We start from the raw sequence: 27,024 nt of genomic DNA on the forward strand, positions 1-27,024 counted from the left end.
CTCAAATAGGTAGGAGAGTACAGGAGTACCGGCAACGTAGCTGCGTTTGTTTAACAAACTTTTAGGGATCCTTGCTTTCGTACGGACCGAATTTTTAACTACCACAACAAGGCAAAATAGCGTAGTTGAGTTTTCAACAAAACGAATCAACTACTGGTACACGAGAGTCCGGTGGAGTTTTGATTACTACTTCCAAAAAGCTATGAATGTACAATTTGAAATGTTTATTAATACAAGCAAAGAGTTTGTTATATGTGAGAAGTTCAAGTTAAGTTATTTCGGCAATATTCCAATCTTAACTTCTTAATATCTTAGGAGCCCCGTTAACCTGTTATTTTACTCGCAGCTCCGAAACAGGGGTAGACTAGGGTCTGGAATAACACGTAGGCTACTTTTTATCTCATAATAATGCGGGTGAAACTGCTGACAGAAGCTAGTAAATTGAAAAGTCTAAATTGACCGTGAAAGATTAAATCAAAGGTATGTAAAGTATATTGCAAACGCCCATTTAAAGTAGTGGTTTACCAACTCATTTACCAACGTAATTTAACAGTGGCTTAGGCGTACAATTTTTAATTTATTACAACAGATCGAGAAGTAATTGGTTTTCCTAAATTATGTAAATCAATATTAATAAATAACTGTTTAATGTTTATTTTAATTATTATACCTTGAATACATGGTTGGCACCGTGGTTGAGTTTCTGGCTGCTATGCTACATGTAGAAGGTTCCATTCCCAGTTCTTTGTTGTGATCCACAAATTATTTTTAGGTCTACGTACCTTGTTAGTTAGGTAATACACCAACGACGACACAGGCGAATAGAATCTGAAAACTGGTAAAAAACTAATGTGTGACTAAAAAACTAAAATGTAATTTTAAAAGGGGACATTCACAGAGAGAGTTATACTTCAGCACAAATGGTCCAGCTCAACCGGAATGATACCAGGGCCTCACAGAAAATTCGCGTGAAACAAATGCCTGCATTGTGTTTTACCGTGTGATTGAGGTTACCCAAAGCAACTCCCTCCGGTGTTGCGGGTGTCCATGGATGACACCACTTGCAAGGTGACCCGTCTGCTCGCTCGCCACCATATATCCCTTCAAACAGTAAATAGAAGACACCACCAAGACAACACCTTTTAATCCTTCGGGTAGTCGGATAACAATAACGGTTATTCTAAATAATGCTAATCTACTGCGAGTCTATACAATGTACCGTTGTGATGAATTTTCCGCAATGTATCAATTATTAGTTTTTCCATTTCTCTTCAATTAGTTCCATTTAAAATGTTCATGGTGTTTTACCGTTAGTGTTTTTTCTCGGCGACCATGTATCGGACGCTGTGGCTAATAATTTTGGTGAGAAAATGTATTAAATTAGATAAATTATTACTTTATTATTTATTCACCATGGGAATGATAACTACCAATAACTTCGCCAACAATAGCTTTCGAGTTTTTTATGATCTAACTATGTATGATCCACCACCGGCCTGGAATTTCTCCGGATTATGAAATACTAAGCCTATCTTCAACTGAGGGTGTCTCCTAGCCTGTATGGTGATAATGATGATAATGACCATGATAACTATTCCCATTACCCAATATGAGTTTTGGGAGTCACAGAAGTATAAAGAAAGATACCATATCCAGGAGCTAGAATAGGACTGGGGCCTTAGTCTGCTATTACAATTGTGTCAGAATTTTCGATCATCGGTCGGTCGTCGGAAAGTGCTCGAACATTCTGCACAATTCTGACGGTTTGTCAGACCAAACGCTCGAAAATCTTAAAATTGTGCTTCGACTTGATCCTCAATATGTTTCCGACTCTAGTTTGATCTTGTTTTTCTTATTTCAGGCCACAGTTTGTGAAGCATTCTACGATGAATTCAATATGTATAACTGGGACAATGGTAAATAATTACATTTAAACTATAAAAACCTAGTACTATGACCATATTATTTTGTAACTAGTTATTTTTGTGCTCACAACTGGGGAAGTTTGAGACCTTTTTGAGGGAGGAAAATCATCCAATGGCTTCTCCCGCCTACGGTGAGGCGTACACATAGCTTAGAGATAGTGGAAACGGACTCAGCTTTGCTATGTTTTTTATGGAACCTGCTATGGATGGCTTCCCTACTATTGATACTCGAGCTGCGCATCTTCCTCGTACAGCTGTGCGACGACATCGACTTGCTTACATAACTTAATATGTGGAAACGGTCTCTTAGTTTGAGCTTGTATTACATTTTCGTAACGTAGCTACAAAGTATTTACATCTCAGGTGGAAAAGCACCTTAATACATATTTGATTTTGATACTGCTGTATCAATATTTTTTTCAGAAAGGATGGATGATGATAGGCGTTCGGGCTTACATGTACATTTCAAGAACGAGAGCTTTAAAGATAGTCTAAGAAGTTTTGCAGACACATATCGGCGCCGAATAGAGAGTGAGAAAGGTAACATTTTCACATTTTGAACTAGAATTTCTGAAGATTGTGTATGTATGGTTTTCCGCGATTATCTTGTGACTGGCTCAGCCGATTTTGATGCGGCTTCAGAAAAGCGGAAACCCGACTTATTCTCAGATTATTACTAGAATACTCGCAGATTATTTCAACCAATGACATGGGGGATCGCGATCGAGTTCATCGATCTCTTTTTTTTGCTTATATATTGTTTGTAAATCCTGCGTCCGCTCAGTTTTCTTCATTATAATATTTTGATCATCTGAAATAAATTAATAATGTTTTATTATTTTATTTTTACAGATATATACATGAGAAAAACTTTCAAGAAAGTTAAACAAAGTAATTATTTTCTTTTCTTAATCTATCTATATCTCGGAGCTGCGGACGACCTAGCGGGCGGGGCTCCGGCTCGACGGGCAAGTAGGAACGGGTGTTTTTTAGTCAGTAAGAGTCTAACACTCCCTGTCGCCGGGGGGAGCGGGAGAAGTCATTGGATGACTTTCCACCCTCAAAAAAAAAAAAAAATCTTCTATAGTATACTTATAATAAATCTGTAGAGAGGTCGATTCTGTACATGAAATATATTTCCAAATTCGCTATCAGCGGGTGATTAGCATCGATACTGACGCCAAAAATGCAATCAGAAAAATTTTTGTCTGTTGTCTGTCTGTCTGTCTGTCTGTCTGTATGTTCCTTATAGAAACAAAAAGTACTCGACAGATTTCAACGAAACTTGGTACAATTGTTCTTCATACTTCATCTTATAGTATACTTTTCATGGTGCTACGATCAATAGGAGCAGAGCAGTGAAGGGAAATGTTGGGAAAACAGGAGAACTTACTCAATTTTTTAAGCTTCCGTCGCCATGTGCAGCCTTTATGGTTAAAGCTACACAGAAATCATTTATGACGGAAAGTTCTCCTTAAAATTGTTTAAAAAATATTCCACGACAACAAATGTCTATCTTTTATGGTTGACTCATATGTTTTTCCCGATAGCTTAGCAGTTCGGAGCTTTCTGATTATCTTTGTCTACTCTTGCGTTTATAACACTCTCATTCCTCTCTAATTAAAAATGTTAACATTATTACCTATTTAATAAAAAAAGAATCATAGAAATCGGTACAGAAACACCAAAGATCTTGCACTTACGCTAATAAGCCACCGTGTGTGAATACTGAATCTAGGGGTCGGAATACCTGGGCTCGCTGTCATTCAGCGGTAAGTCCCCTCTTTGAGGAGTGGCTTAGGCTACGTTCCTTTTCGCCTAACGCAGGTGCCTACCGGACATAGAAGCTTCGGTAGGTTCCAGGATTGGGTGGGAGGAAACGCCCATCACTTAGCACCGCCGTATTCCTCAGGGATGTGGTTGATAACGGCGACCAATACGTTTGGTTCAGACCATGGATGCGGAGCGAGGGGGACTGGGATTCTCCTCCTTCAATTGCGAAGCAAGCCGTCGCGAGAGGCATTTCCGACGTTTGGCTCCTAAGTTGGAACGGAGGGGGCTGCACTTAAGCGGCTCCTGCCCAACCTCGGGGGCCAAATGCCTCCTGCCGGAAGTTGTACGTGTGGGAAAGGTCCCTCTACGGAGCCCCTTTGGGCGCCGAACCTGATGCGGCGACCAGCTCGGGCGCTATGAGCAATATGATGTATGAGTTTTCCGAGACGCGTATATTCAGTGATGTCTCTGTGACCGATCTAGGGTGAACACCGATAGCGATTTGTATTGCCAAAGACAGCACTTAATTTGCAATGTTAAGCTGGACCGGTCATTCTGATGAAGTCTGGATTGGAAAACTGGAAATAACTCCGTTCTGGTTAAGCCAATAGAGGGATCTCTTTAATTATTATGGGCCTAGCCGTATTTGGGTCCAATAGATATTGATAAGATGTTATTGTCAGAGTTACTCAAAAAGAAATAAAACATCCACGCGAAGACCGACATCCGCGCGGACGGAGTCTTTTCGGAAGCTAGTCATAACATAAATTTAGAATAATGTTCAAGATTTATTACATAAGAAGAACTCATAGATCGGGTTCCATGATGTGATTCTGAACAGAAGACTTATTACGAGTTTGTTTTACGTTTAGCAAGAGCGTGTTCATCGTTCTGATTGGATGATTAATCCACCAGCCGGCCAATCAGAACGCCTAATCCGGTCTTATTCGGTCCGGTCCGGTATTGCTTGCCCAAAAAAAAAAGACATTTACACCTTTTAAAAAAAACGAAGTAATGTATTGTTTCATATTTCAGGAATACTATCACTTCAAGTGTTTAGATTCCTAAGTCACTCAGAAGACTTCGGTAAGACAGTTTTGTACTTGCCCTTTGGGAATTAATTGAACTCTTATAACAAATTCATTCGTTTCTTTTCATGATAAAACAATTTTTGTTATAATCCAGATATGGCCTTATGTTGTAGTACAGCTTTAAATGTAAAACCACACTCATCTTAACGAGTTAAATCGTAAGAATTATTATCATTTTGTTAATAATCTTACAATATTATAAATGCGAAAGTTTCCGAATTTGTGTGTATGTTTGTAACTCATACAACAACATACATATCGTCACGCCTCTTATCCCCGAAGGGTTAGACAGACTTACGGCACGTAATGCCGCGATACAATGTACACCTTTTGTTTTATAAGTCCCATGTAATAAGCCTATTGCTATATACAATTCCAGACTCGGTGCTAATACTAAGAAATTTTCGAAAATACGAAAAAAGCCCAGTAATACTTTGCCCGACCCGGGAATCGAACCCGAGACCCCTTGTACGGCAGTCGCATGCGACCACTCGACTAACTAGGCAGGCAGTGTTTGTAACTCAATCACGTCAAAACAGCTGAAGGGAACCAGATAAAATTCAGAACAGAGGTAGATTATGGTCTGAAATAAGACATAGGCTACTTTTTATTCCACGGAAATGTGGATGAAGCCGCGAACAGAAGCTAAGTATTCACCATAATTATAAGCTTAACTTAATAATGTTATGGTATTTCAGATTCAGCCAGAGCCTTACGACTGCCTTTCCCAGAAGGGTGTAAGTAGTAATTGTAACTTATATGTAATTATTGTATTTGGTATACAGGTAAGATTAGGTACATAAATTATTTGATTATTAACAAAACTAAGAGCTGGATCCAGCGTGCCTAGTGCAAGTTTATTTTACGTTAACGCCATCGACCCGTTTATGATATTCAGTGCTCTGATTGGTTAGCCGCAATTAACCAACCAATCGGAAAGTGCGTTGTGTTTCGTTGTGTGAGTGAGGTTACCGGAGGCCCAATTACTCCCCTTCCCAATCTTCCCAATCCCCGATTCCCCAACAACCCTTACGCCTCTGGTGTTTCAAGTGTCCATGGGCGGCGGCGATTGCTTACCATCAGGTGATACGTCTGCCCGTTTGTGTTCCATAAAAAAAGCTGAACACGGTAACGTTTAAAAAAACTTGCACTAGATCCTCTGATCGCTTCAGTAGAACTGGGTTATCATTCGAGGTCTTATAGTTGATAATATGACAATAATGATACTAAGTAAAGAAATGGTTTCTTCACCAGCAAAGTACTGTATGATGGGCAGACAAACAAGGACAACCTGCAACTACTGCGCATGCGTCGCGGGACAACTCTACATGTGCACTGGAGTGATCTGTGCCTCGCCTCCTAAAAGTAAGACAATTCACTTTGCTGGCATTTTTTAGTCTCGAATCAATCTTTGTTTTCAGGCCAAAGAGGCAAAGAGTCTTTTTATAGTAGAGTAGTTCTACAGATTTGTTATATGTACACAACGTGTAACAAAATACCCATATACATCAAGAAGCCCTGATGTATACAGGTTGAATAGAATCTCTACACAAAGTTTCAGCTCAAAATACGTTTAAAAAAAAATTGTACCAAATACTTGGTATCGCATGGTTCTTGATTTCAAATCATACAAACGTGTCACAACACTACAGGGGTCACTCGCTAATATTACGAAACATTTCTTCTGTCAATCTGATCGCCTAGTACCTGTCTACCTAATTTTGATTCGCGCGGCGGCGCGATTGGAAAAATTCATAACTTGGTACCATGAAAACATGAGTTTAAAAAACCCTTCCCGTATCGTTTGTTACACCGTGTATACAACGTGTAACAAAAAGGGGGTATACATATCAAGTGCACGGTTTCTAGACAACATTACAAACGATACGGGAAGGGTTTTTTAAACTCATGTTTTCATGGAAAGAAGTTATGAATTTTTCCAATACATAAAATTCCAGACACTAAACATTAAGATTAGGTAGATACAGGTACTAGGCGATCAGATTTACAGAAGAAATGTTTCGTAATTAGCGAGTGACCCCTGTAGTGTTGTGATACGTTTGTATGATGATTTAAAATCAAGAAACATGCGACACCAAGTATTTGGTACCAATTTTTTTAAACGTATTTTAAGCTGAAACTTTGTGTAGAGATTCTATTCAACCTGTATTCTTCAGTGCTTCTTGATGTATATGGGTATTTTGTTACACGCTGTATATCTCTCTATATATAAAAATCAATTGCTGTTCGTTAATCTCGCTAAAACTCGAGAACGGCTGGATCGTTTTGGCTAATTTTGATGTTGAATTTATTTGTGGAAGTCCAGGGAAGGTTTAAAAGGTGAGAAAATAATGTTTGAGGCGGTACGAAGTTTACTGGGTCAGCTAGTTCTTTATAAAAACCTAGAATGTACTAAATACAAAAGTTAAAGGTTGATAAAACATATATTTTTAGAGAGAGATAGAAAAGTTAAAAGAGCGCAGTTGAGAGCAGTGTCCACACAATCGGGATGCGTTAATGGTACATCGTACATGGATGCGGAAGGATGCAACCACTGCTACTGCATCAATAATCAAGAGTACTGTTCTTTGAAAGACTGCGAGGAAAGTAAGTTAACATTTAAATAATAAAAAAAAAAACAAGTTCTTAGTTTGACCTGTATTTATGTATGTTTGTCCGCTACTATCTCGCGATTGGCCCAACCAATTTTGATGCAGTTTTCAGAAAAGTGTTTGTTAGACATTAGAGGAAGTTTTTATAATACTGTATTATTAACTGGCTTCAAATAAAAATAAGGTGAAGCTGAAGATAATTATAGGTATTGGGGATAAAAATAACGAACTGCGTCCTAATGGTCCACAATTTTGGTCTAAATTCAAAAGTGCACAGTTTTGGTGCCATATTAATAAATGCTTAAGTCTTTGACTGCCAACAGAAAACTGTTGAAGGCAAATCCTCCGATAACGTCCGTCACCTGTGACCACCACGGCGTTCAATGTGTTGTGAGGTCAAGTACTAACAGATTATTATATCTTTTCAAATTGGTCAACATTTTCGAATTTGGACCAAAATGGCTGATATTAAGTGTGGCAGAGCCATGCTTCGGCACGATTTGGCCGGCTCGACCACGGCCTCACAGAAAATCGACAACCGTGAAACAACGCTTGCGTTGTGTTTCGTTGTGTGAGTGAGGTTACCGGAGGCACAATTCCCCCTTCCCAATCTTCCCCATCCCCATTCCCGAACAATAACCTTTAAATTCCTAACTCCCAAAAAGCCGGTAATGCACTTGTAAAGCCTCTGGTGTTTCAAGTGTCCATGGGCGGCAGCGATTGCTTACCATCAGGTAATACGTCTGGTAGATTACGTATGTTATTATTATAGTTATGTTTATTTTTTAAAAAACCTTTAGTTCTTCACACTTTCTATCTTCATACTTCCTACTTTTAGATGAAAATCTGAATCGAAACACAAATACGCAATGTGTTAACGGCACGTCGTACATGGATGACGAGGGATGCAACCACTGCCGCTGCATCGACAATATAGAATATTGCACTATGAGAGACTGCTCAGACCAAACCGGTATATATTTTTATATTACCTAATATGATTAAATGGTTTTATTTAGCTTGGCCCCTTTGTTTGGACCAAATTTAATCATTGAATTTTAACCAGTCTCTAACACACTCTTAATCTTGATGACCATACAATAAAAGCATTTTGTTCCACAATTTCCATTATAAATATCACACGAAAGAGCTTGATTAGTAGAATAGAGCTCATTAAGACCGTTTAACATAAAAATATAGTATCCATTCATACGTTAAATCGTGTGTATTATAGACATACGATCTTATAGTTCTTCACAAAATAATTTATAATTATAACAGTCTAATGGAGTGTACCATCTACCAGGGTAAAGGCCTCTCTACGCTAGCTATGTAATAATTAAATTGGTTTTTGCTACAGGTGTTTGCATATCAGGGACAGTGAAAGAAGGCGAGTGTGGCGAATGTTACTGCGTCAAGGAAACATGGATTTGCTCTCCCTGTGAGCATAAAAAAAAGAAATATAACCGGCTCCCAAACAAAATGAGTAAGCTAAATTCTTATTAACTTGCCAAAATCTGAAAGTAATTTTGAATTCTGGTTTTCACCAATCTGTAAGTGACACCAACCAATAAAGATAGTTTAGGTGATCCTTTACGCTAAGTAACTCTTAGTTAGAGGATGGTTTAGGGTTGATTGGTGAAAACAGCTATAAATTTACCTATATGCGTCCTGGTTTCGTGATACTATTTTGTTGTATAATTTTGTGTTTAATTAATTTTTCATACTTATAGATAAAAATAAGTTAAGAGCCAAATACCCGGAATGCAACGACCGTGTGCCGGGCGAGTGGTTCAAAGATGCAGATGGGTGCAACAAATGCGTCTGTGTGCATGGTGAGATGATGTGCACTAAGATGAAGTGTGTAAAAACAGCAAGATATGGTAAGACCACTTCAAATAACTTTACATTATATGCAACGCAACGTCACGCCTTTTATCGCCAACTATTTCACATACACCGGCTGGAAGCGGATGCGCTCGGAGCCCCGAAGGGGTAGTGACAAAATTTTGCTCTCCTCTACGAGCCGGTCTGTGTGAGCTGCACATTATGGCACCATCACCATTTGTGTTATAAGTCCCATGTAATAAGGGGTGGGCACAATTCCGGAGTTCGTGCTACTACGGTACTGAGAAATTATCGAAAAAGCTCAGTAATACTTTGCCTGACCCGGAAGTCGAACCCAAGACCCCTTGCTCTTGCACTTGCGACCAATCGACCAACGAGGCAGTCGCACTGTTCATTATAACGATATACTTACAGAGTTACCGTACCGTTTCGCATATGTGTACGTCATGGCACAAAATAACGGCACAGTCACGGCACTGCCACGGCACGGCCACGGCACTGCCACGACACGGCCACGGCACGGTGTTTTTCGGTTCGGAAACTATACAAAAAGCCAAAGGCGCGTTGTCAGTATACAAATGTATGCAATGTTTTATAATAATTAAATTTTACTGCAGAAAACCACCGATCAAGGCAAAATTGCAAATCTGGAACTACCAAAGAGGTCGCGTGTGGAACATGTTTCTGCGTCTCCGGACAGTGGATCTGTCCTATCTGTGAAAGCCGGGATACACGTTAGTTATAATTATAATTTTGTTTTATTAAAAATATTTCAGTCTGCTCTTGACCAAAAAATGTAAGCAAACAAAAACCTAGCGATTTCATTTTTTTTATAAATCTAGAAGTCTAGTACGATTGAATGACGGCAATATGAATTGTGTCGCTACTAGTAATAGTAATAATAAATCGTCACGCCTTTTATCCCCGAAGGGCTAAACAGAGGGGCACATTATGACACGTAATGCCACTACAATGCACACCCACTTTTCACTTTAATCTCTAATTTATGTTATAAGTTCCATGTGGTGAACTCATTGCCATATAATATAATTATGGCAATATATTATATCGCCATATAGTAATAATAAATTATTATCATTACTAGCATTTAAGCAAATAGCCAACTCCTAAGCAAATACCTCTTTTCACACGGAGTTCACAGTTGCTCAATGCTTGGCGATTTTAAACTTACAATAAAGGAATTGTAAGTCCAGTTTTCCTTTGAAAATTCAATGAATTTATTCTTATAACGTTATTTTTCTTTTGTTAGCTTTAGTAAATCGCAGTTTGACTAGAAGGAGTCACGACAGACTGTGTATAGAAGGAGAGAGATATAAAACGGATCCTTGTAATTACTGTATATGTGTCGATGGGCACGATATATGCACAAATACAGATTGTGCAGCCATTCAATTGGGTAAGTCATGTATAACTGTTCAAATAAACTAAAACAAGTAAAAAGTATAAGACATTGTTGACTGTGCGACAAGAAACAGTTTTACAAGGGTATTACCACACCAATCGAGCGATGGTCGATCGATACCATCGATCGATGGTGGAATGGATTGGTCGATATCGATCGATAGTTTCTATCAAAAAAATCGATCGATAGCCGATAGATACCATCAATCGATGGTGGAATGGATTGGTCGATGTCGATCGATAGATTTCAGTCGGAATATAATAAATCTACCGACCGCTGCAATCGACAGGCAGTCGATCGATTGGTAAGTCGACCTGTATCCGTCGATCAATTAAAGCTATCGATCGACGGCATCGATGGACTATCGATCGATAGGTGTGATAACACCCTAAGAAGAAATGCCGAAACAAATTCTGAGGTCATGAAACTAACACTTTATTTATATGTTTAAAGATGGCGTTGTTTGCAATCCCTATAAAGACATTAATCCAAAAAAGGTAGACTGCAACGTTTGCACCTGCAGTAAAGCAACAAATGTTCTACCATCCAGATGGCTTTGGTTTTGCACGAAACGTGATTGTGATTCTTACGAAAAAAATACGAAAATGCGAAAACGTACGTAATAACAAAGTAAATAAAGTATATATTACAAATGTATTAAAACACAATAAATTTGAAATTTCTAGCTTTTACAAAAAACGTCACGCAAAGTGTTATCCCCGAATGTAGGCACGTTACGGCACGTAATGCCGCTACACAATGTACACCCACTTTTCACCATTTGTGTTATAAGTCCCATGTAATAGGGGGTAAGCATATTGCCATGTCTCTGTACTACTACAGAGAAATGTTCGAAAAACCGAAAAAAAAAACCAGTAATATTTTGCTCGACCCGGGAATCGAACCCCCTTGTCCTGCAATCGCACTTGCGACTACTTACCAACAAGGCAGTCTAATTTTCTAGCAAAATTCCTAGCTTTTACAATAATATAAAATTGTTAATTGAGTATAATTTTCAGCAAACATAATGTCGACACCGTGCAAGGAAGGCAATACCCGTCAAATAGACAACTGCAACCACTGTACATGCGAATATGGACTCTATGTTTGTACTAACGAAATATGTGAAACAGAAACTACTACTCCAGATTGTAAGTGTCTTCTTTCTCCGTAGTTTAAGTGTAGGAGAGTTATACTTCGGCACGAATCGGCCGGCTCGACCGGAGTGATACCACCGCCTCACCTGAAACCGACGTGAAAAAACGCTTGCGTTGTGTTTCGTTGAGTGAGTGAGGTTACCGGAGGCCCAATTCCCAATCTTCCCAATCTCCGATTCCCCAACAACCCTTAAATTCCTAAAAGCCGAAAGGCCGGCAACGCACTTGTAACACCTCTGGTGTTTCAAGTGTCCATGGCCGGCGACTGCTTACCATCAGGTGATACAATAGCTCATAATAAAAAAAAAAACAAAGTCACAACCAAATTCAGCTGAATGTTGCCCTCTCTGCTCAGCTCCTATTGATTATAGCGTGAATGTTCTTGTGAATTATTTTACTGTTCCTGTATAGTTTCAGATTATGTTCGACGAAGAAGAAGGAACTGTGAAGCTCGAGAGAGGAAGTATGTAAAATGTAACCGATGTATATGCATGGGTGGACAATGGTATTGTACCAATTATAAGTGTGCGAAATCACGTAAGTCAACATTTTACTAATATTATAAACTAGCTAGCACCTTTTAAAATTTCCCTGTGCCTACTTCTCAAATATCTCTTTATGGTTATTGCCCATACATATTCATTTTCTGAGAACAACAAAACTTTTTACACATGTAAAACAGTAGAGTAAAGGAGAAAGGATTAAGTTTAATAACTTAGCTATGGTATTAATAAATATAAATGTTAATTTAAGTGTGGGAGAGCCATGATTCGGCACGAATGGACCGGCTCCGCCGGAGCGATACCACGGCCTCACAGAAAACCGACGTGAAACAACGCTTGCGTTGTGTGAGTGTGTTTAGCGGAGGCCCAATTACCCCTACCCAATCTTCCCAATCCCCGATTCCCAAACAACTTTTAAATACCTAACCCCCAAAAGGCCAGCAACGCACTTGTAACGCCTCTGGTGTTTCGGGTAGTTGACGGCGATCGCTTACCATCAGGTGACCCGTCTACTCGTTTACCGGCTTATACCATAAAATAAAACCCTTCTATAAAGCGAAGGCCGATAGTCCAGAAGTTGTCATGGAAGACTGTCTTGGACTGTTGATGTGTTATTGTTATTTAGATACCATTTTATTTTTTACAGCAAACAAACTAAATAACGACGACATTGATGAGGGTAAGTAAGTTAAAAGTATATAAACTAATGTTTAGTCGCGTCTATTAAATCGCTATTTTAATACCTGTACTACTAGTAAGAGTTTTTCGTAGAGTATTATTAATAGACGCAATATTTGTTGCAGATTTCGATGACTCCATGCCCCTCGAGGAAATTACTGGTGAGTAAAAATAAGTTGCTTATGGGCAGGCGTGCTCCATGGTAGGCTGCATCATCGCTTACCACCAGAAGAGATAATGGTCAAACGTCGATCCTTTGCCAATAAAATCTTTTTTTTTATAACTTCACGCCTTTAATCCCCGAAGGGGTAGGCAGAAGTGCACGTGCACGTAATGGCACATAATGCCAATGTACACCCACATTTCACAATTTTATTGTAAGTCGCATGTAATAGGTGGTGAGCCTATTGCCATATACCGGGCACATTTCCAGATTCCGTGCTACCACTGAGAAATTTTCGAAAAGCCGAAAAAAACCCAGTAATACTTCGCCCGACCCGGGAATCGAACCCGAGACCCTTTGCCCGGCATTCGCACTTGCGACCACTCGACCAACGAGGCAGTCAAAATCATTAAGTGGTTTAAAAAAAGTCGATAGGACTTTTATACTCTGCACAGTAGTAAAAGTCAAAGTCAAATCGTTTATTTCAATTAAATCATAAATAGGTACTTTTTAAATGTCAATAAATAAAGAAATTAATTATAGTCTGTCCGTCTATCCGTCAGTGAAGTTTGGTGCTCGTTCCAAAGTGTAGACGTGGTGTAGACAAATACAGGATGTACAACTCCGTAATAATAGTTACTACTAAGTAATTCATAATAATTAATTGTTATTGAAAGATTCTATAATTTTACAGAGCAAGACAATGATTCTGATTTTGTAATGGACGACGGTAAGTTAAAATATATACTACCCACATTACTTTTTACCATGAGCCTCTTCAGGTACTCCAGTAGCTCGCCACTAAGCTCAATGTTTATTTGGTTCATAATAATCAGTAAATAACATATATAGTATTCTTAGAAAAACATAAAAAAAATAAAAATCCTCATTTTTTTTACCTTACTTCTGATATTAGAAACTCATTGGTTTTCATCGGCATTGGATAATAGAAACTTAACGCGAGAAAAAATTAAAAAGTTCAAAAACTTCAGTTTAACTTTTACACTTATATTGTTAACATCGAAATGAAATTACAAAATCAAGACTATACCGCTATACCGAACATAATAATTTGAATGTAAACAACAATACAAAAATGAGGCAGATTAACCCTCAAAACAGATTTAAATTCTCTAAACACAAAATTCGGCCTACCGCCATCTTGTTTTCAATCAGTCAAACCACAGTTTAAATATTCCCGCCACACGATGACTTTATTTTTTTTGTCTATGCTTCTAACAGTACCCTAAGACAGTATTTATTTGCTTTCCATTTAAAGTAATCGAAACGAGAGCGCGTTCGGCCCTTTGATTGGCCGGCTCGAATAAATCAACCGATTAGAACGCCGTTTGCGCTTTCGTTTCGATAGCTTTAAACGTAAAGCAAACTCGTACTAAGGGTACAGTATTGTTATTTAACGATACCATAATTTTTACAGATATATTTTATAGTGATTTATTAAGTAAACCTACACCCCGTCCTCGTAAACGTCGTACTACTACTAAGCGTCGTCGTCCTCCTATCCACGGTGAGTAAACGAACTTAAGAGCGGTCGAGTCGGCGGCTCGAACTTGCTTGTAAATAAACTTAAGAACGGTTGAGTTGGCGGCTCGAACTTGCTTGTAAGTGAACTTAAGAGCGGTCGAGTCGGCGGCTCGAACTTGCTTGTAAGTGAACTTAAGAGCGGTCGAGTCGGCGGCTCGAACTTGCTTGTAAGTGAACTTAAGAGCGGTCGAGTCGGCGGCTCGAACTTGCTTGTAAATAAACTTAAGAACGGTTGAGTTGGCGGCTCGAACTTGCTTGTAAGTGAACTTAAGAGCGGTCGAGTCGGCGGCTCGAACTTGCTTGTAAATAAACTTAAGAGCGGTCGAGTCGGCGGCTCGAACTTGCTTGTAAGTGAACTTAAGAGCGGTTGAGTTGGCGGCTCGAACTTGCGAAGTCTTTGACGGCTTATATAACTTTTTAGTGGTTAATTATTTTACAAATCTAAACCCGTATCGACCGAGTTAACGATGAGAGAAACCGATATCATGTTTGATTATAGATGTACGATGCCAAACAGTGGTAGGAAACCACCCCGAAACTTGTATGGAAAAATATAACGACTAGAACCAACCTAAACTCTTTCTTCAACTCTTCGCATCCACGAACTGTCACCCACTATGCGGATATCATCACTCCGCCTACCTGGGCGATAAATTTACTATAGTTAGATATTTATAGAACCATAATTTTGTACAGTTCACCGTGATTATACTAAAAAACGTCGTCCTACTAAACCACGTCGCGTTAAACACAGATATCGCTGTAAGTAAACATTTGTAATTCAGTCTTTGTTCCTTTATTCCCGTATTAAATGGTAAATGATATTTATTTTGCGAATAGGTTACAATGGAACTCTTTTACACGTCAATCCCTTAAATAACTAGATGAGGCCGTATTGGGTTAAGACATAGCAAACAGTACCCTTAGTACGAGTTTGTTTTAATGGTGCTCCCACACAGCAGTTATGTAACGTTATACAACATTGTGTAACATTTATAACAGCATGTAACATACTCTACAACCACTGTTATAATTTGTTTAAACACAAATGTTATTGTTACACATTGTTGTATAACGTTATATAACCGCTGTGTGGGAGCACCATAAGTTTAAAATAATGGAAACGAGCACTCTGATTAGTTGGCTTATTCGAGCCGGCCAATTAGTACCACAAGGTATCAGTACCATAATTTACGTTTAAATCGAAACGAGAGCGCGTTCGCTCTGATTGGTTGGTTTATTCGCGCTGGCTAATCAGAGCGCCGAACGCGATCCCGTTTCCATTAGTTTAAACGTAAAGCAAACTCGTACTAAGGGTATAGCATGCTATTGCGTAATGCCTTTGCATGTCTGAGCAGACCATGGCTAGCCCACTACCATTTTACTTTCATAACATTTGGGATTATCTATACTTATATTATAAAGCTGAAGAGTTTGTTTGTTTGTTTGTTTGAACGCACTAATCTCCGGAACTACTGGTCCGATTTGAATAATTATTTTTGTGTTGAATAGTGCATTTATCGAGGAAGGCTATAGGCTATAAAACATTACGCTATGACCAATAGGAGCTAAGCAGAGCGGGTGAAACCGCGCGGAAGTAGCTATCTAGAATAAATGGAATTATTAATGTGATTTTCTTTCTCTCTTTTGTATCATTTGTTGACTTTGATCAGTACTTTTATTCTTTGCACTGTAATCAGATGAACGACATACAGCTCCGTGTTAATATGGTTATAAATATAATATAATTAAATAATATATATTCTATTTTCACAGATAGTGATGAGTATCTGCCTCAAGCGTACGCTGGTGAGTAAATTAAATCAAATACATAGTATTTTAATGAAAGAATGAAAGAAATGAAACCACTGTCGTCGACCATTCGGATTTCTTTATGTTTTTAACCGATTTCCCCAAAAAAGGAGGTTCTTCATCATTAGTTTTAGATCTTTGATTCGTGGTGCAATATATTCCAAAAAATATGGAACCCGGAGCAGTTTTCTTTGATACATCCTTGTTGTTTAAACTCAACACAACACTACCTCCCATTAAAGCCGTCGCAGATAACTTTAGAACACCTTATATTTTAAACCAGCGGCACTCCCCAGCTTCGCATGGGTGCAATGATGATATTATATGCGTGTATATAATACATATAAACCTCTTGAATTACACTATCTATTAAAAAACCGCATCAAAATCCGTTGCGTAGTTTTAAAGATGTAAACATACAAAGGGACAGAAAAAGCGACTTGGTTTTATATTATGTAGTGACATTTTTGTTATTTTATAGGTGAGGCGCTACGAACGGATGGTACATACCAAATTATTGAGGAGGAGGGTAAAAAATGTGATGTTGGTGAGAGGTTTAGATTGGGCGCCTGCAATTATTGCTACTGCAATGAACATCGCGTCCGAATATGTACCAAACACGCCTGCACTTACGGTAAGTTCGAAGTCTTATTAAATACTAACTTCTGCCAGCGGCTTTGCCCGCATTTCCGTGGCATAAAAAGTATCCCATCACCCAAGTCAGCTCATACCCTGTCTGTATTCCAAATTTCATCAAAATCCGTTCAGTAAATTCATAGTGATTAACGGACAAACAAACAAACTTTCACACTTATAATATAAGTGTGATATTTTTATAATAACTATCGCATGATAAAACATATTAATAAAAGCATTAGTTTTCTCACGTGAACAAATGAGAAAAGCTCAAGTCACGCTACTCATGAAGAAGAGTCCTACTGTGACTCGAAATTAGTAGAGCGATGCTCAATATAGCACGATAGTAAACCGATAATTTTATGTAATGTTATTGAATAGCCTACGTCGCCTAGCTTAAGTTGTTTTGCGCTAAGAATTCTTGAACTTGTCCAGTCCAATCATGGTTGGTACAGCAGTTTGACAAGCTCTCTGACTTAAGAAATCAACTCAATGAGTGCAACCAGTTTTTTAAAAGATGATAATGTCGGAGTCTGTATTTCCTGATGGGTATAACCTGGGTATCCTCAAAACCCGAGTGAATAGGTTGCTTATGGACAAACGTGCTCAATCGTAGGCCGCAATATCACTTACCATCAGGCGAGATAACGGCCAATCGTCGAGCCATCAAATGTAAAAAAATGTCCACAGTTCAAACTTTGAAAAAATCTTTCTAATATATTAAATTTATCTTTTTTGCAGATTCCGATGTTGATGCAACAGACTATCAACGTATGAATATTTTTTTTTAATTTAATAATGTTTTTAAAGTAATTAAAATCAAATTAGAGGCGAAATTAATTAATATAATTTTCAGCCAAGGATTACGTAAACAAGCGATGCCACATAGGAGAACGATTCAGGCTAGACAAATGCAACTATTGCTACTGCGACGCTCATCGTAAACTCGTATGTTCAAAGCATAGATGCAGTGGCGCTGGACGTAGTAAGTCCTCTATATTAATAAATTGTTAGTTATGTCCATTAGGGTGTCCCAAAAAAATAAAAGGCGGTATTTTTTAACGCATACCCTCTAATTATTTTCGAATAGTGTCTACATACACGTAAATAAAGTTTCATTTACCTAGAAGCACAGTAACCCGTGCCGACTTGCCTTTATACATGCCAGTACTTGCAAATTTTGGCGCGTCGGAGTTATCGTATCGCAGTGCTGGTTATTACTTGTTTGATTTATTAGGGAACATATTGTTTTCGTTTAGTCAAGATGTCAGGGGTATTACGCAGTTCTAAAAAGTGCATATTCTTCATAGGTGATGTATAACATCAAATTAGCGGTTCGAAATTGCCCTCCAATTGCCAAGTATTGGCAGTTTTGATTTACAACATTCGCAAAGACAATATAATCAATGAAAGTGCAAACCTAAGTATTCCTGAGTGCATTGTTTACTGGGAAAAAGCCCGTATATCAACTAAAGCATTACCTAACTATGTTAAGAAGCTAGTAACCTTATACCAAGTTTGGAGAGATCTACAAAAAAAATGCGAACAAAACCCAAGACTTATTTAAACGGCCTCCTCAAGTTTATTTCTAATTTGGACAATTTATTCGACATTGCATATCAGATTCGACGCTCAATAAAGATAGATGAAGATAGGATCTTCTTGCAGCGACAGAAAGAGTTTGGCAGGCCTGGTCACTTAGCTGGAGTGGACAAAAACCAGAGCCTTGGTAAACCCGCTAGGTGGGTCGCAGCTCCGGATCAGGTATCAGCCCTACTGGGCCCATCTATGTTGGTCTGATGGCTCTTTGTACCGCACGGGTCTGGTTCTGATCGGGCGGCGAGCTACCTTTTGCTCGCCGTCCGCAGACCCGCACTTACGGTGGCCAGAGATCGTTGCGCGATCCCTGACGCCCGGAGTGCCTCTCGTGACGGTTAGATCTTGAGAAGGTTCGTTTCCTTACGCGTCCCGCTTCTTCCTTAGCTAGCATGACTGCTTCGCAGAAGGAGGAGATCGCATCCCAGTCTCCCTCGCTCCGCACCATGGATTGAACCAATGCCGGACGCGAGAGGTCGCCGTCGCTGAGCACGTCCCTGAGGACACGGCGGTGCTCAGCCCATACAGGGCATACCGCCACCTATACACCAATATGTTCCAAAGTGTCCTTCAGGCGGTCACTATTGAGGCACTTGGACTCAACATTGATGATTATTCCATATGTAACTCCTCCAAAAGGCCTTGTTCGATCATTTTAAAATTGATGACAGTTTCCTACACTAAGTCCTATTCATGGTCAAAGAATGCTTTATTTTCTACAAGTAAAGGCACAAATGTTAATACTGAAGCCGTAAATGATACAGCCAATGAGGGAGCAGTGAAATTAATGCAAGATTTCCACGAAAAAAATCACACTTGAAGAGGAACAAAAACAGTTGTTACTACATTGCGCACAGGAACACAGACTGAAATATCCTGACTGTAGAAGAATGCCATTACAGAGGAAATTTTATATATAATATTATTTTAATAATAAATAAATATTTACAATAATAAAAAATATTAATTTATAACGTTAAAGCTAACTTAAAGTGATTTTCCTTACAATCTCCATACAAAATTTTTCTTGAAACTTTGACATCAAGTCGGCACGGGTTCCCGTTATCCGATACCAATGATATTTTTTATTTTAGTTATTATGGTCAAATAGAAAAAATATAGAGGGTATGCGTACTTAAAATCGAAAATTTTTTTTTCGCCCTACTTGGCTGGGACACCCTAATGTCCGTCTATGTCCGCAGCTCCGGAACTACCTAGCGGGTTACCGGGGCTCCGGCTCGAAAAGCAGGAGTAGAAACGGGGTGGTTTTGAGTCAGTAAGAGTCTGACACTTCCTCTCGCCTCATTCAAGGCAGGAAAAGTCGTTGGATAAGGCAGAAGACGTCCGCATAAGTTCTCCAGCGCGATTTGTCTAGAGCTTCACGTTTCACCTCGCTTCACGTCATATTTTGCCAAAATGGTGCTACGCCAGGTTTTGCGAGGACGCCCAGTAGTCGTCTAGTATTATAAGTCATGGGGCATGTCCTAAAACTGACAACCACCACCAAGAAACTGGTAGCAGACTGAAGAACTGATATCCTGAAGAAATTGGAAAAAAAATCGAATCTTGACTTTGGAACGAGCACCTAGCTTCACTGACGGACAGACTGACAGATTATTATTTATTTCTTTATTTGTTGACATTTTAAAAGTACCTATTTCTGGTTTAATTGGAATAAATGATAACTTTGAAAATTATTTCAGAAGTGCAATGAAGTGATGAAGTGCGGAAAGGGATCTCTGGTTATAACTCTTATTAACGTTTTTTTTTCTTTTTTGTCTTTTCTTAGGTCGTTCCTCTTTGCGTTCACCATTTGACGAGAACTGTGAAGCAGGACATGTTCTGGTGGACAGCTGCATTGTCTGCACCTGTACTGCAAACGGGACATACGTGTGCGCCGCGGAAGATAATGATGAATGCGAGCCTCCTGGTAAACTTAACTCTCATTATAGAATACTAGCTACTTCCGCGCGGTTTCACCCGCTCTACTTAGCTCCTAATGGTCATAGCGTGATGTTTGTGTGGCCTTCCTCGATAAATGCACTATTCAACACAAAAAGAATTATTCAAATCGGACCAGTAGTTCTGGAGATTAGCGCGTTCAAACAAACAAACACACAAACAAACTCTTCAGCTTTATAATATTAGTATAGATGTATGTATCAGTGTGTGTGAAGTGAAATCTTGTAACTAAGCTGAAATTTGGTATTCATTCTAAGTTTGCATAACCATAAATGCTTAGTTTGGAAGGTTATCGCAAAATATAGGTAAATTCAGGTTTATCTGTAAGAGACTGACACTCCCTCTCGCCTCGCCCAAGACGGGAGAAGTCATTAGATGATTCAAAAATAAAACATTTTGCTCGCTAGAAGTGTAGGGGACCGTGGTAACTAACGCGTCAGTTAAATACGTTATTTAAGCAGTCACATAAACCAAACTATTTATTTGTATGTAAATATTACCCATATAGGTATTTACTTTATCAATTATTTATTTTCTTTTCAGATATAACGCAAAGAATAAATGTAAATGAACACTGTGTAGACGGCAGCAAACGACAAATAGACGCTTGCAACTATTGCACTTGTAAAGATGGAGTCGAATTTTGCAGTCAAAAGCCTTGCTGGAATAATAAACCAAGTATGTATTTATATAAAGTTGTATATACATGTATAAACTGGTGGGTATATTAAACCCATCCCAACTTCGCTGGCGATCAATTTCTTGCAGAGTCCAGGGGACATACCGGTGTAATTTTCCTTTCATACAAGTTGTGTACTAATAATAACAAACACGACAAGAAATAACTAAGCCCTCGACGCTGCTGAGTAAATTACACTGTTCATATTACTTCTCATAATTACAATATCGATCACCACTCAATCACTGAGATAGTACATAGTTAAAAAAACATTATAATTAACTAAGAATCACGGTTGTTTACTCATGGAAAAGAAACACTATTAGTTTCGAGTCACAAAGGGAATCTTCATCATGAGTAGCGTGCGCAAACGCGGCGACGTCGCGGCGAAGTTCAGTTGGCTGAGCGACTTCGCCAAGTCGTCGAGTCCCTCTGGGACTCGAAATCCAGTTAGCGCTTCAGTAGGCTGAGCGACGTGTAGGATGCGCGATGTCACCGAGCCATCCAGTCCCTCTGTGACTCGAAACTAGTAATGCTTATCTGCATTAAACTCTTGTCTGCTAGTATGAGAGAAACAATAGAAAATACATTGTAGCTTGCGTAGATCTACGTTCCTGCACACCAAACCGAGATTTTTAGTCAATTTAGTATGTCTCACGATAGTTATTATAAAAATGTATTACAATTATTTATTCACACAGCTCCCTACATATTCCCGGAGCCGGAATGCGACGAAGACACACCTATACCCAGCCCTGATCCCTGCAACACATGCGTCTGCATAGATTCCGACATACTCTGCACTCGTAAACCCTGCAAACACCACAATATAACATCAGGTAATTACGCCATAAGCTAAATATTTATTCTTAAGAAAACTTACCTCTTTTTTTTGGAATAAGCCGGTAAATGAGCAGACGGATCACCACGGTAAGCAATCGCCACCGCCCATAGAAACCCGATACACCATAGTTGTTATAAGTGCATTACCCATTCGTGCCGAAGCATGGCTCTCCCACACTTAAAAACCTTCTCGGTTTTCTGTCCCTTCTGATAAGTAATCAAGAAGAAATAGATTTAGGGCCTATTTTACAGTTTGATATGTTTGCTAGGCTATCCAAACCATACTTACAAACAGATTTGATTGCACGGTTGACGCGGTGGCTGGGCAACCGGCTGCCAGGTAACGTGCAGCGGGTTCGATACCCGCACGGAGCAAATCTTTGTGTGATTCACAAATTGTAGTTCCAGGTCTACGTGTCATGTGTTGTTACAAACGTACAAGATCACATAGATCTTGTATGTTTGTAAAGGCACCCACGATAGAGGACAAAAGACACAGACTTAAAAATCTAATTTCTGGACAATCTGTCACATTTGATTATCGGGTACTTGTTTGTATATGCATCTCTTTTGTTCACACGGAAAGTATATCTATTGTACGTTTCTTGAGTGAGAAAATATCCGATAGTTAGTCGTTTTCTCGTCGTTGGTGGGACAACCGCCTAAGGGTAGTAACTAGTATTGTAAAAATGATTTGGTTCTGGATACAAACCTGAATGGAATTTATGTGATGACATTTTTAATAGCAACCACTAAAAATGTCGTAAAATTTTCTTTGCTTACAGATTACACAATAATAGATAAACAAAATTGTGTTAACGGAGAAGTAACTTCATTGACGGGTGCTTGCAACGTCTGTGTCTGCATCAATGGGAATATTATTTGCACTAAAAAACAATGTTTGGAAGTACTTGAAAGTAAGTATTCGGTCGAAGAAGACACATCATCATAACTCACCCATTACCTCATTAGACATCAACATCTTCAATCTATAAGTCCCTTAAGTACTGCTGACCAAAGGCCTCCTCTCATACGGAGAAGGAATGAACATTAATCACCACGCTTTTTTTGAGAAGGGAAAATCTTCCAATGACTTCTCTCGCCTTGTGTGAAACGAGAGGGAACGTCAGACTGTTACTTACTAAAAACCACTCTGTTCCTACTGCTGCTCTTTGAGCCGGAGCCCCGGTAATTTAGGTAGTCCGGATTAATTAACATGCTTAGCTTGCCCAAGGCTGATTGGCGAATTTATAAATAACTAGCTACTTCCGCGCGGTTTCACCCGCTCTGCTTAGCTCCTATTGGTCATAGCGTTATGTTTTATAGCCTATAGCCTTCCTCGATAAATGCACTATTCAACACAAAATTATTATTTATTACATAATTAGTCAAATCGGACCAGTAGTTCTGGAGATTAGCGCGTTCAAACAAACAAACAAACTTTTCAGCTTTATAATATTAGTATATTAGTATAGATAATTATAAGTTCAGGGACTTATGATGTTTTCCTTCACCATAACTTAATTGATGCTCGACGTCCGACCAGAATCAGACCCATGCGTGCGGCTCAAAGAGCCATCAGACCACCACAGATGGTGCCCATGATGGTAGGGCAGACGCCTGATCGTAACCTGCGGACTACCTAGCGGGTTTACCTCCAGCTCGATGGGCAGGAGTAGGAACGGGGTGGTTTTAAATCAGTAAGAATCTGACACTCCCTCTCGCCTCAGCCCCAGAGAAGTAATTGGATGATTTTCTCCCCTTAAAAAATACCTTATTACATTCCCTGACACTTTTAAAATCAATTACAATAAACAGTCAAGTCAAATTGATACCAATGCACGGTTCTATTTTCCAGGTGGTATAACAAAAATCGAAATGATCCGAACATTGCTACGAGCAGGTGATATTAATTCCCAAATGGCACTGCCGGCGCCAGGGTCCGGCTGCATCAGAGGCACGATTTACCAACCTGAAGATGAGGACCCTGCTTGTGGTAACGTGTGTATATGTGATGGAAACGAATTGTTTTGTACACGCCGAAAATGTGACAAAGAAGGTGAGTTTGAAATTACGTATATTAATACTACTACGGCCGATGACCGTTGGGGTAAACGTGTTCTAGAGTGGAGACCGCGTCTAGGCAAGCGTAGTGTAGGGCGCCCTCCAGCTAGGTGAAGTGACGATACTCGCAAGGTGACTGGTAGTAGTTGGATGCGTAGAGCTGAAGATCGAGCTCAGTGGCGTGCCATTGGAGAGGCCTATGTCCAGCAGTGAACGAGAACAGTCTGATGATGATGATGATGAAATAAATACTGAATTCAGTTCTATTATTTTATCTATTTCTGACTGCCGCGTTGGTCGAGTGGTCGCAAGTGCGACTGCCGGGTATGATCTCAGGTTCGATGCCCGGATCAGGCAAAGAATTACTGAGGACTTTCGATTTTTCGAAAATTTCTCAGTAGTAGCACAGAGTCGGGATATGTGTCCAGTATATAGCAAGGCTCACCCCCTACTACATGGGACTTATAACACAAATGGTGAAAAGCGTGAAAAATGTGCATCTCTTACCTTTTCGGGGATAAAAGGCGAAACGTTGCATATTGTATATGTTTCTCTCTCGCTTACTCTCATCCTGCTGACCGAAATCACTTATGTATGTATTTATTTACAGCAGATTCTTTATCACAGTTGATGCAACGAAGCGGTTGTCTTACCGGGGAGCAGATCCCCTCCAGTTCCCCTTGCCTCGTCTGCGTGTGTATGAGGGGCACACCAACTTGTAAATATGTAAAATGCGTTGAGAACATGGATTTGGAAAGTGAGGATGACGACAGTCAAGATGAGTTTAATCAACTCATTCAAGGTACATCACTACATAGTATAAAATAAAGTCGCTTTCTCTGTCCCTATGTAGTAGTTTAGTTAGTCCTAGTCTAGTTAGACATACTGGCCACCGTGATTGAAATTCACCCTGAAACGAAATGTGTTTAAAATATTTTTCAGATTTAATATTCGAGGGTGTGTTCCGATGATATATAACGCCAAAGGAATCATAATTTCCACTGTGTTGTAGCTTAATCTAAGTTTTTTTTATCTTCTTTATATATATAATTCTTCTGTAAGTGTGTATGTCACTGAACTTCTCTTAAACGACTGGACCGATTTTGATGATTTTTTATGTGTGTGTTCAAGGGGATCTGAGAATGGTTTAGATTCACAATTTTGTCCGCTGGACAATGTTTCTTTAATTAATTTTTCATTTATTGTAGTTGTTGATTTTGGAATGTTTTACGTTGTATCTGACAGACGGCGCTACCATCGCAGTGTCAAATATTAATGACGTTAGATATTGTCATAACATTTGAATAATAATTTTCATCAAAATGGTCCAGAATGTTTTAGCTTATTAAAAAAAGTTCTAAAATTTTCAAATTAAAAACGTGTAGACAGGACAACGTCTGTCGGATCCGCTAGTTTCTTTATCAATTTCAACGATGTAAATAATCGCCAGGGAATACATCATAGAATACTATAATCATACAATATTTTCACAAACATTATTATTATAGACTAGTAGCAGCGCGACAGTCGCTGCGTCGTATGTCGCGTAATGCTGCTCATGTATATAAACCTCTAGCATGCCTTGAAACTAGTCGAGTTCCTCGTCAAATAATTACGTGAGTAAGCCGATAACATAATAATTAAACGTTTATTTGTTTTTCAGGATACTTAAGCCCGAGTAGCAAAAGACAAAAATTGCCGCCGAACAGTACATTCTGCGAGCCTTTTACGTTCTACAGTCCTGAGGGCAATAGGTTCTGTAGGAACTGTTTCTGCTTACACGACGGATTCTCTTTATGTTTATTGAACTTGTGCAAGTATACTAAAGGTTAGTTACTTCTCATCAATAAAACTTCATGCATATTCTTTTCCTCTAACAATACCTTCTGATTAATTTCGTTGCGGGATCCAAGACAGTCATTCATGTCCCTGGGACGCGCCAGACTTCAGTGTTCCGGTGTTTTCATGGTTGTATCTACTGTAGATCCTGGCTTACAGGAATTGCAATAGTACGGGAGGTTGCAGCGACTTTGTGCCATAAAAAATGAGTATAAAATTCACTGAAGGAAATGGAAACTATCATATTTTTCTTCTCCTCTAATAATATCTTTTGATTTATATCATAAGACAATTATTGGACTGGCACGCGTCGGACTTCAGTGTTCCGGTGTTGTCACAGTTAAATTAACTAAAAATCACGGTCAATCACGTATCACGGAGAAAAGGTCTACTAATTTCGAGTCACAAAGGGATTCTTCATCATTAGCTGCGTGACGTTGCCGGGTCTCGAAACTAGTAGAGCTTTTCTCAATAAAAGCGTGATTTTTAATTAATTTAATATGTCTTACTAAAGTTATTATGAAAAGTCATAGCTAAAGTTTAATCTAATGTTTGTAAATTAATTGTTACAAGAAATAAGTTTGTTATTTTTTGCAGATGTACCACCGGAGCCCGTCCGTAAGTTTTCCTTTTCTTGAGAGTGTCCCATTTCTTATTTAGGATTTATATTATTACCTTTAAGCTAGTTTTTTTCCAATTCTTTTTATATATGAAATGAATTACGTTAATCAATTAGCATCTATGCTAATATATAAAGCTGAAGAGTTTGTTTGTTTGAAAGTACTAATCTCCGGTACTACTTATTGGATAGTCCATTTGTTGAGGAAGCTATATAACATAACGCTTCGATCAATAGGACCTAACCAGAGCGGGTG

General features: G+C 39.0%; 1 protein-coding gene across 2 annotated transcripts; it reads left to right on the forward strand.

Annotated features, from left to right (window-relative positions):
• Window positions 1-1,263: 1,263 nt before the first annotated feature.
• LOC118271018 (kielin/chordin-like protein) lies at window positions 1,264-26,823 on the forward strand. 2 transcript variants are annotated; one of them, XM_050695947.1, is made up of 33 exons: window positions 1,264-1,362; window positions 1,862-1,916; window positions 2,349-2,465; window positions 2,778-2,816; window positions 4,734-4,784; window positions 5,488-5,526; window positions 6,044-6,154; window positions 7,244-7,396; window positions 8,240-8,374; window positions 8,762-8,887; window positions 9,135-9,284; window positions 9,867-9,983; window positions 10,520-10,666; window positions 11,126-11,287; window positions 11,692-11,823; window positions 12,241-12,366; window positions 12,979-13,011; window positions 13,136-13,171; window positions 13,868-13,903; window positions 14,612-14,701; window positions 15,415-15,480; window positions 16,495-16,527; window positions 17,012-17,164; window positions 17,908-17,937; window positions 18,023-18,151; window positions 20,552-20,692; window positions 21,268-21,402; window positions 22,105-22,242; window positions 23,032-23,163; window positions 24,105-24,305; window positions 24,921-25,112; window positions 25,974-26,138; window positions 26,747-26,823. In XM_050695947.1, exons 1-33 carry the CDS (start codon window positions 1,333-1,335, stop codon window positions 26,785-26,787), a joined length of 3,441 nt encoding a protein of 1,146 aa, XP_050551904.1. In that variant the 5' UTR covers window positions 1,264-1,332; the 3' UTR covers window positions 26,788-26,823. The 2 variants fall into 2 exon arrangements, with proteins under 2 accessions (XP_050551904.1, XP_050551905.1); XM_050695948.1 differs by having other exon boundaries at window positions 24,924-25,112.
• Window positions 26,824-27,024: the final 201 nt, after the last annotated feature.

Source organism: Spodoptera frugiperda, chromosome 9, assembly GCF_023101765.2.
Source record: "Spodoptera frugiperda isolate SF20-4 chromosome 9, AGI-APGP_CSIRO_Sfru_2.0, whole genome shotgun sequence".
In the NCBI taxonomy this organism is placed as follows: Eukaryota; Metazoa; Arthropoda; class Insecta; order Lepidoptera; family Noctuidae; genus Spodoptera; species Spodoptera frugiperda.

Bases quoted from the DNA above. Each gene is read 5' to 3' on its own strand.
- LOC118271018 (XM_050695947.1), top strand. From the start codon at position 1,333: ATGTATCGGACGCTGTGGCTAATAATTTTG. The intron at 11,288-11,691 runs GTACGTAATAAC...TATAATTTTCAG, and splicing joins AAATACGAAAATGCGAAAAC to CAAACATAATGTCGACACCG. The intron at 22,243-23,031 runs GTAATTACGCCA...CTTTGCTTACAG, and splicing joins ACACCACAATATAACATCAG to ATTACACAATAATAGATAAA.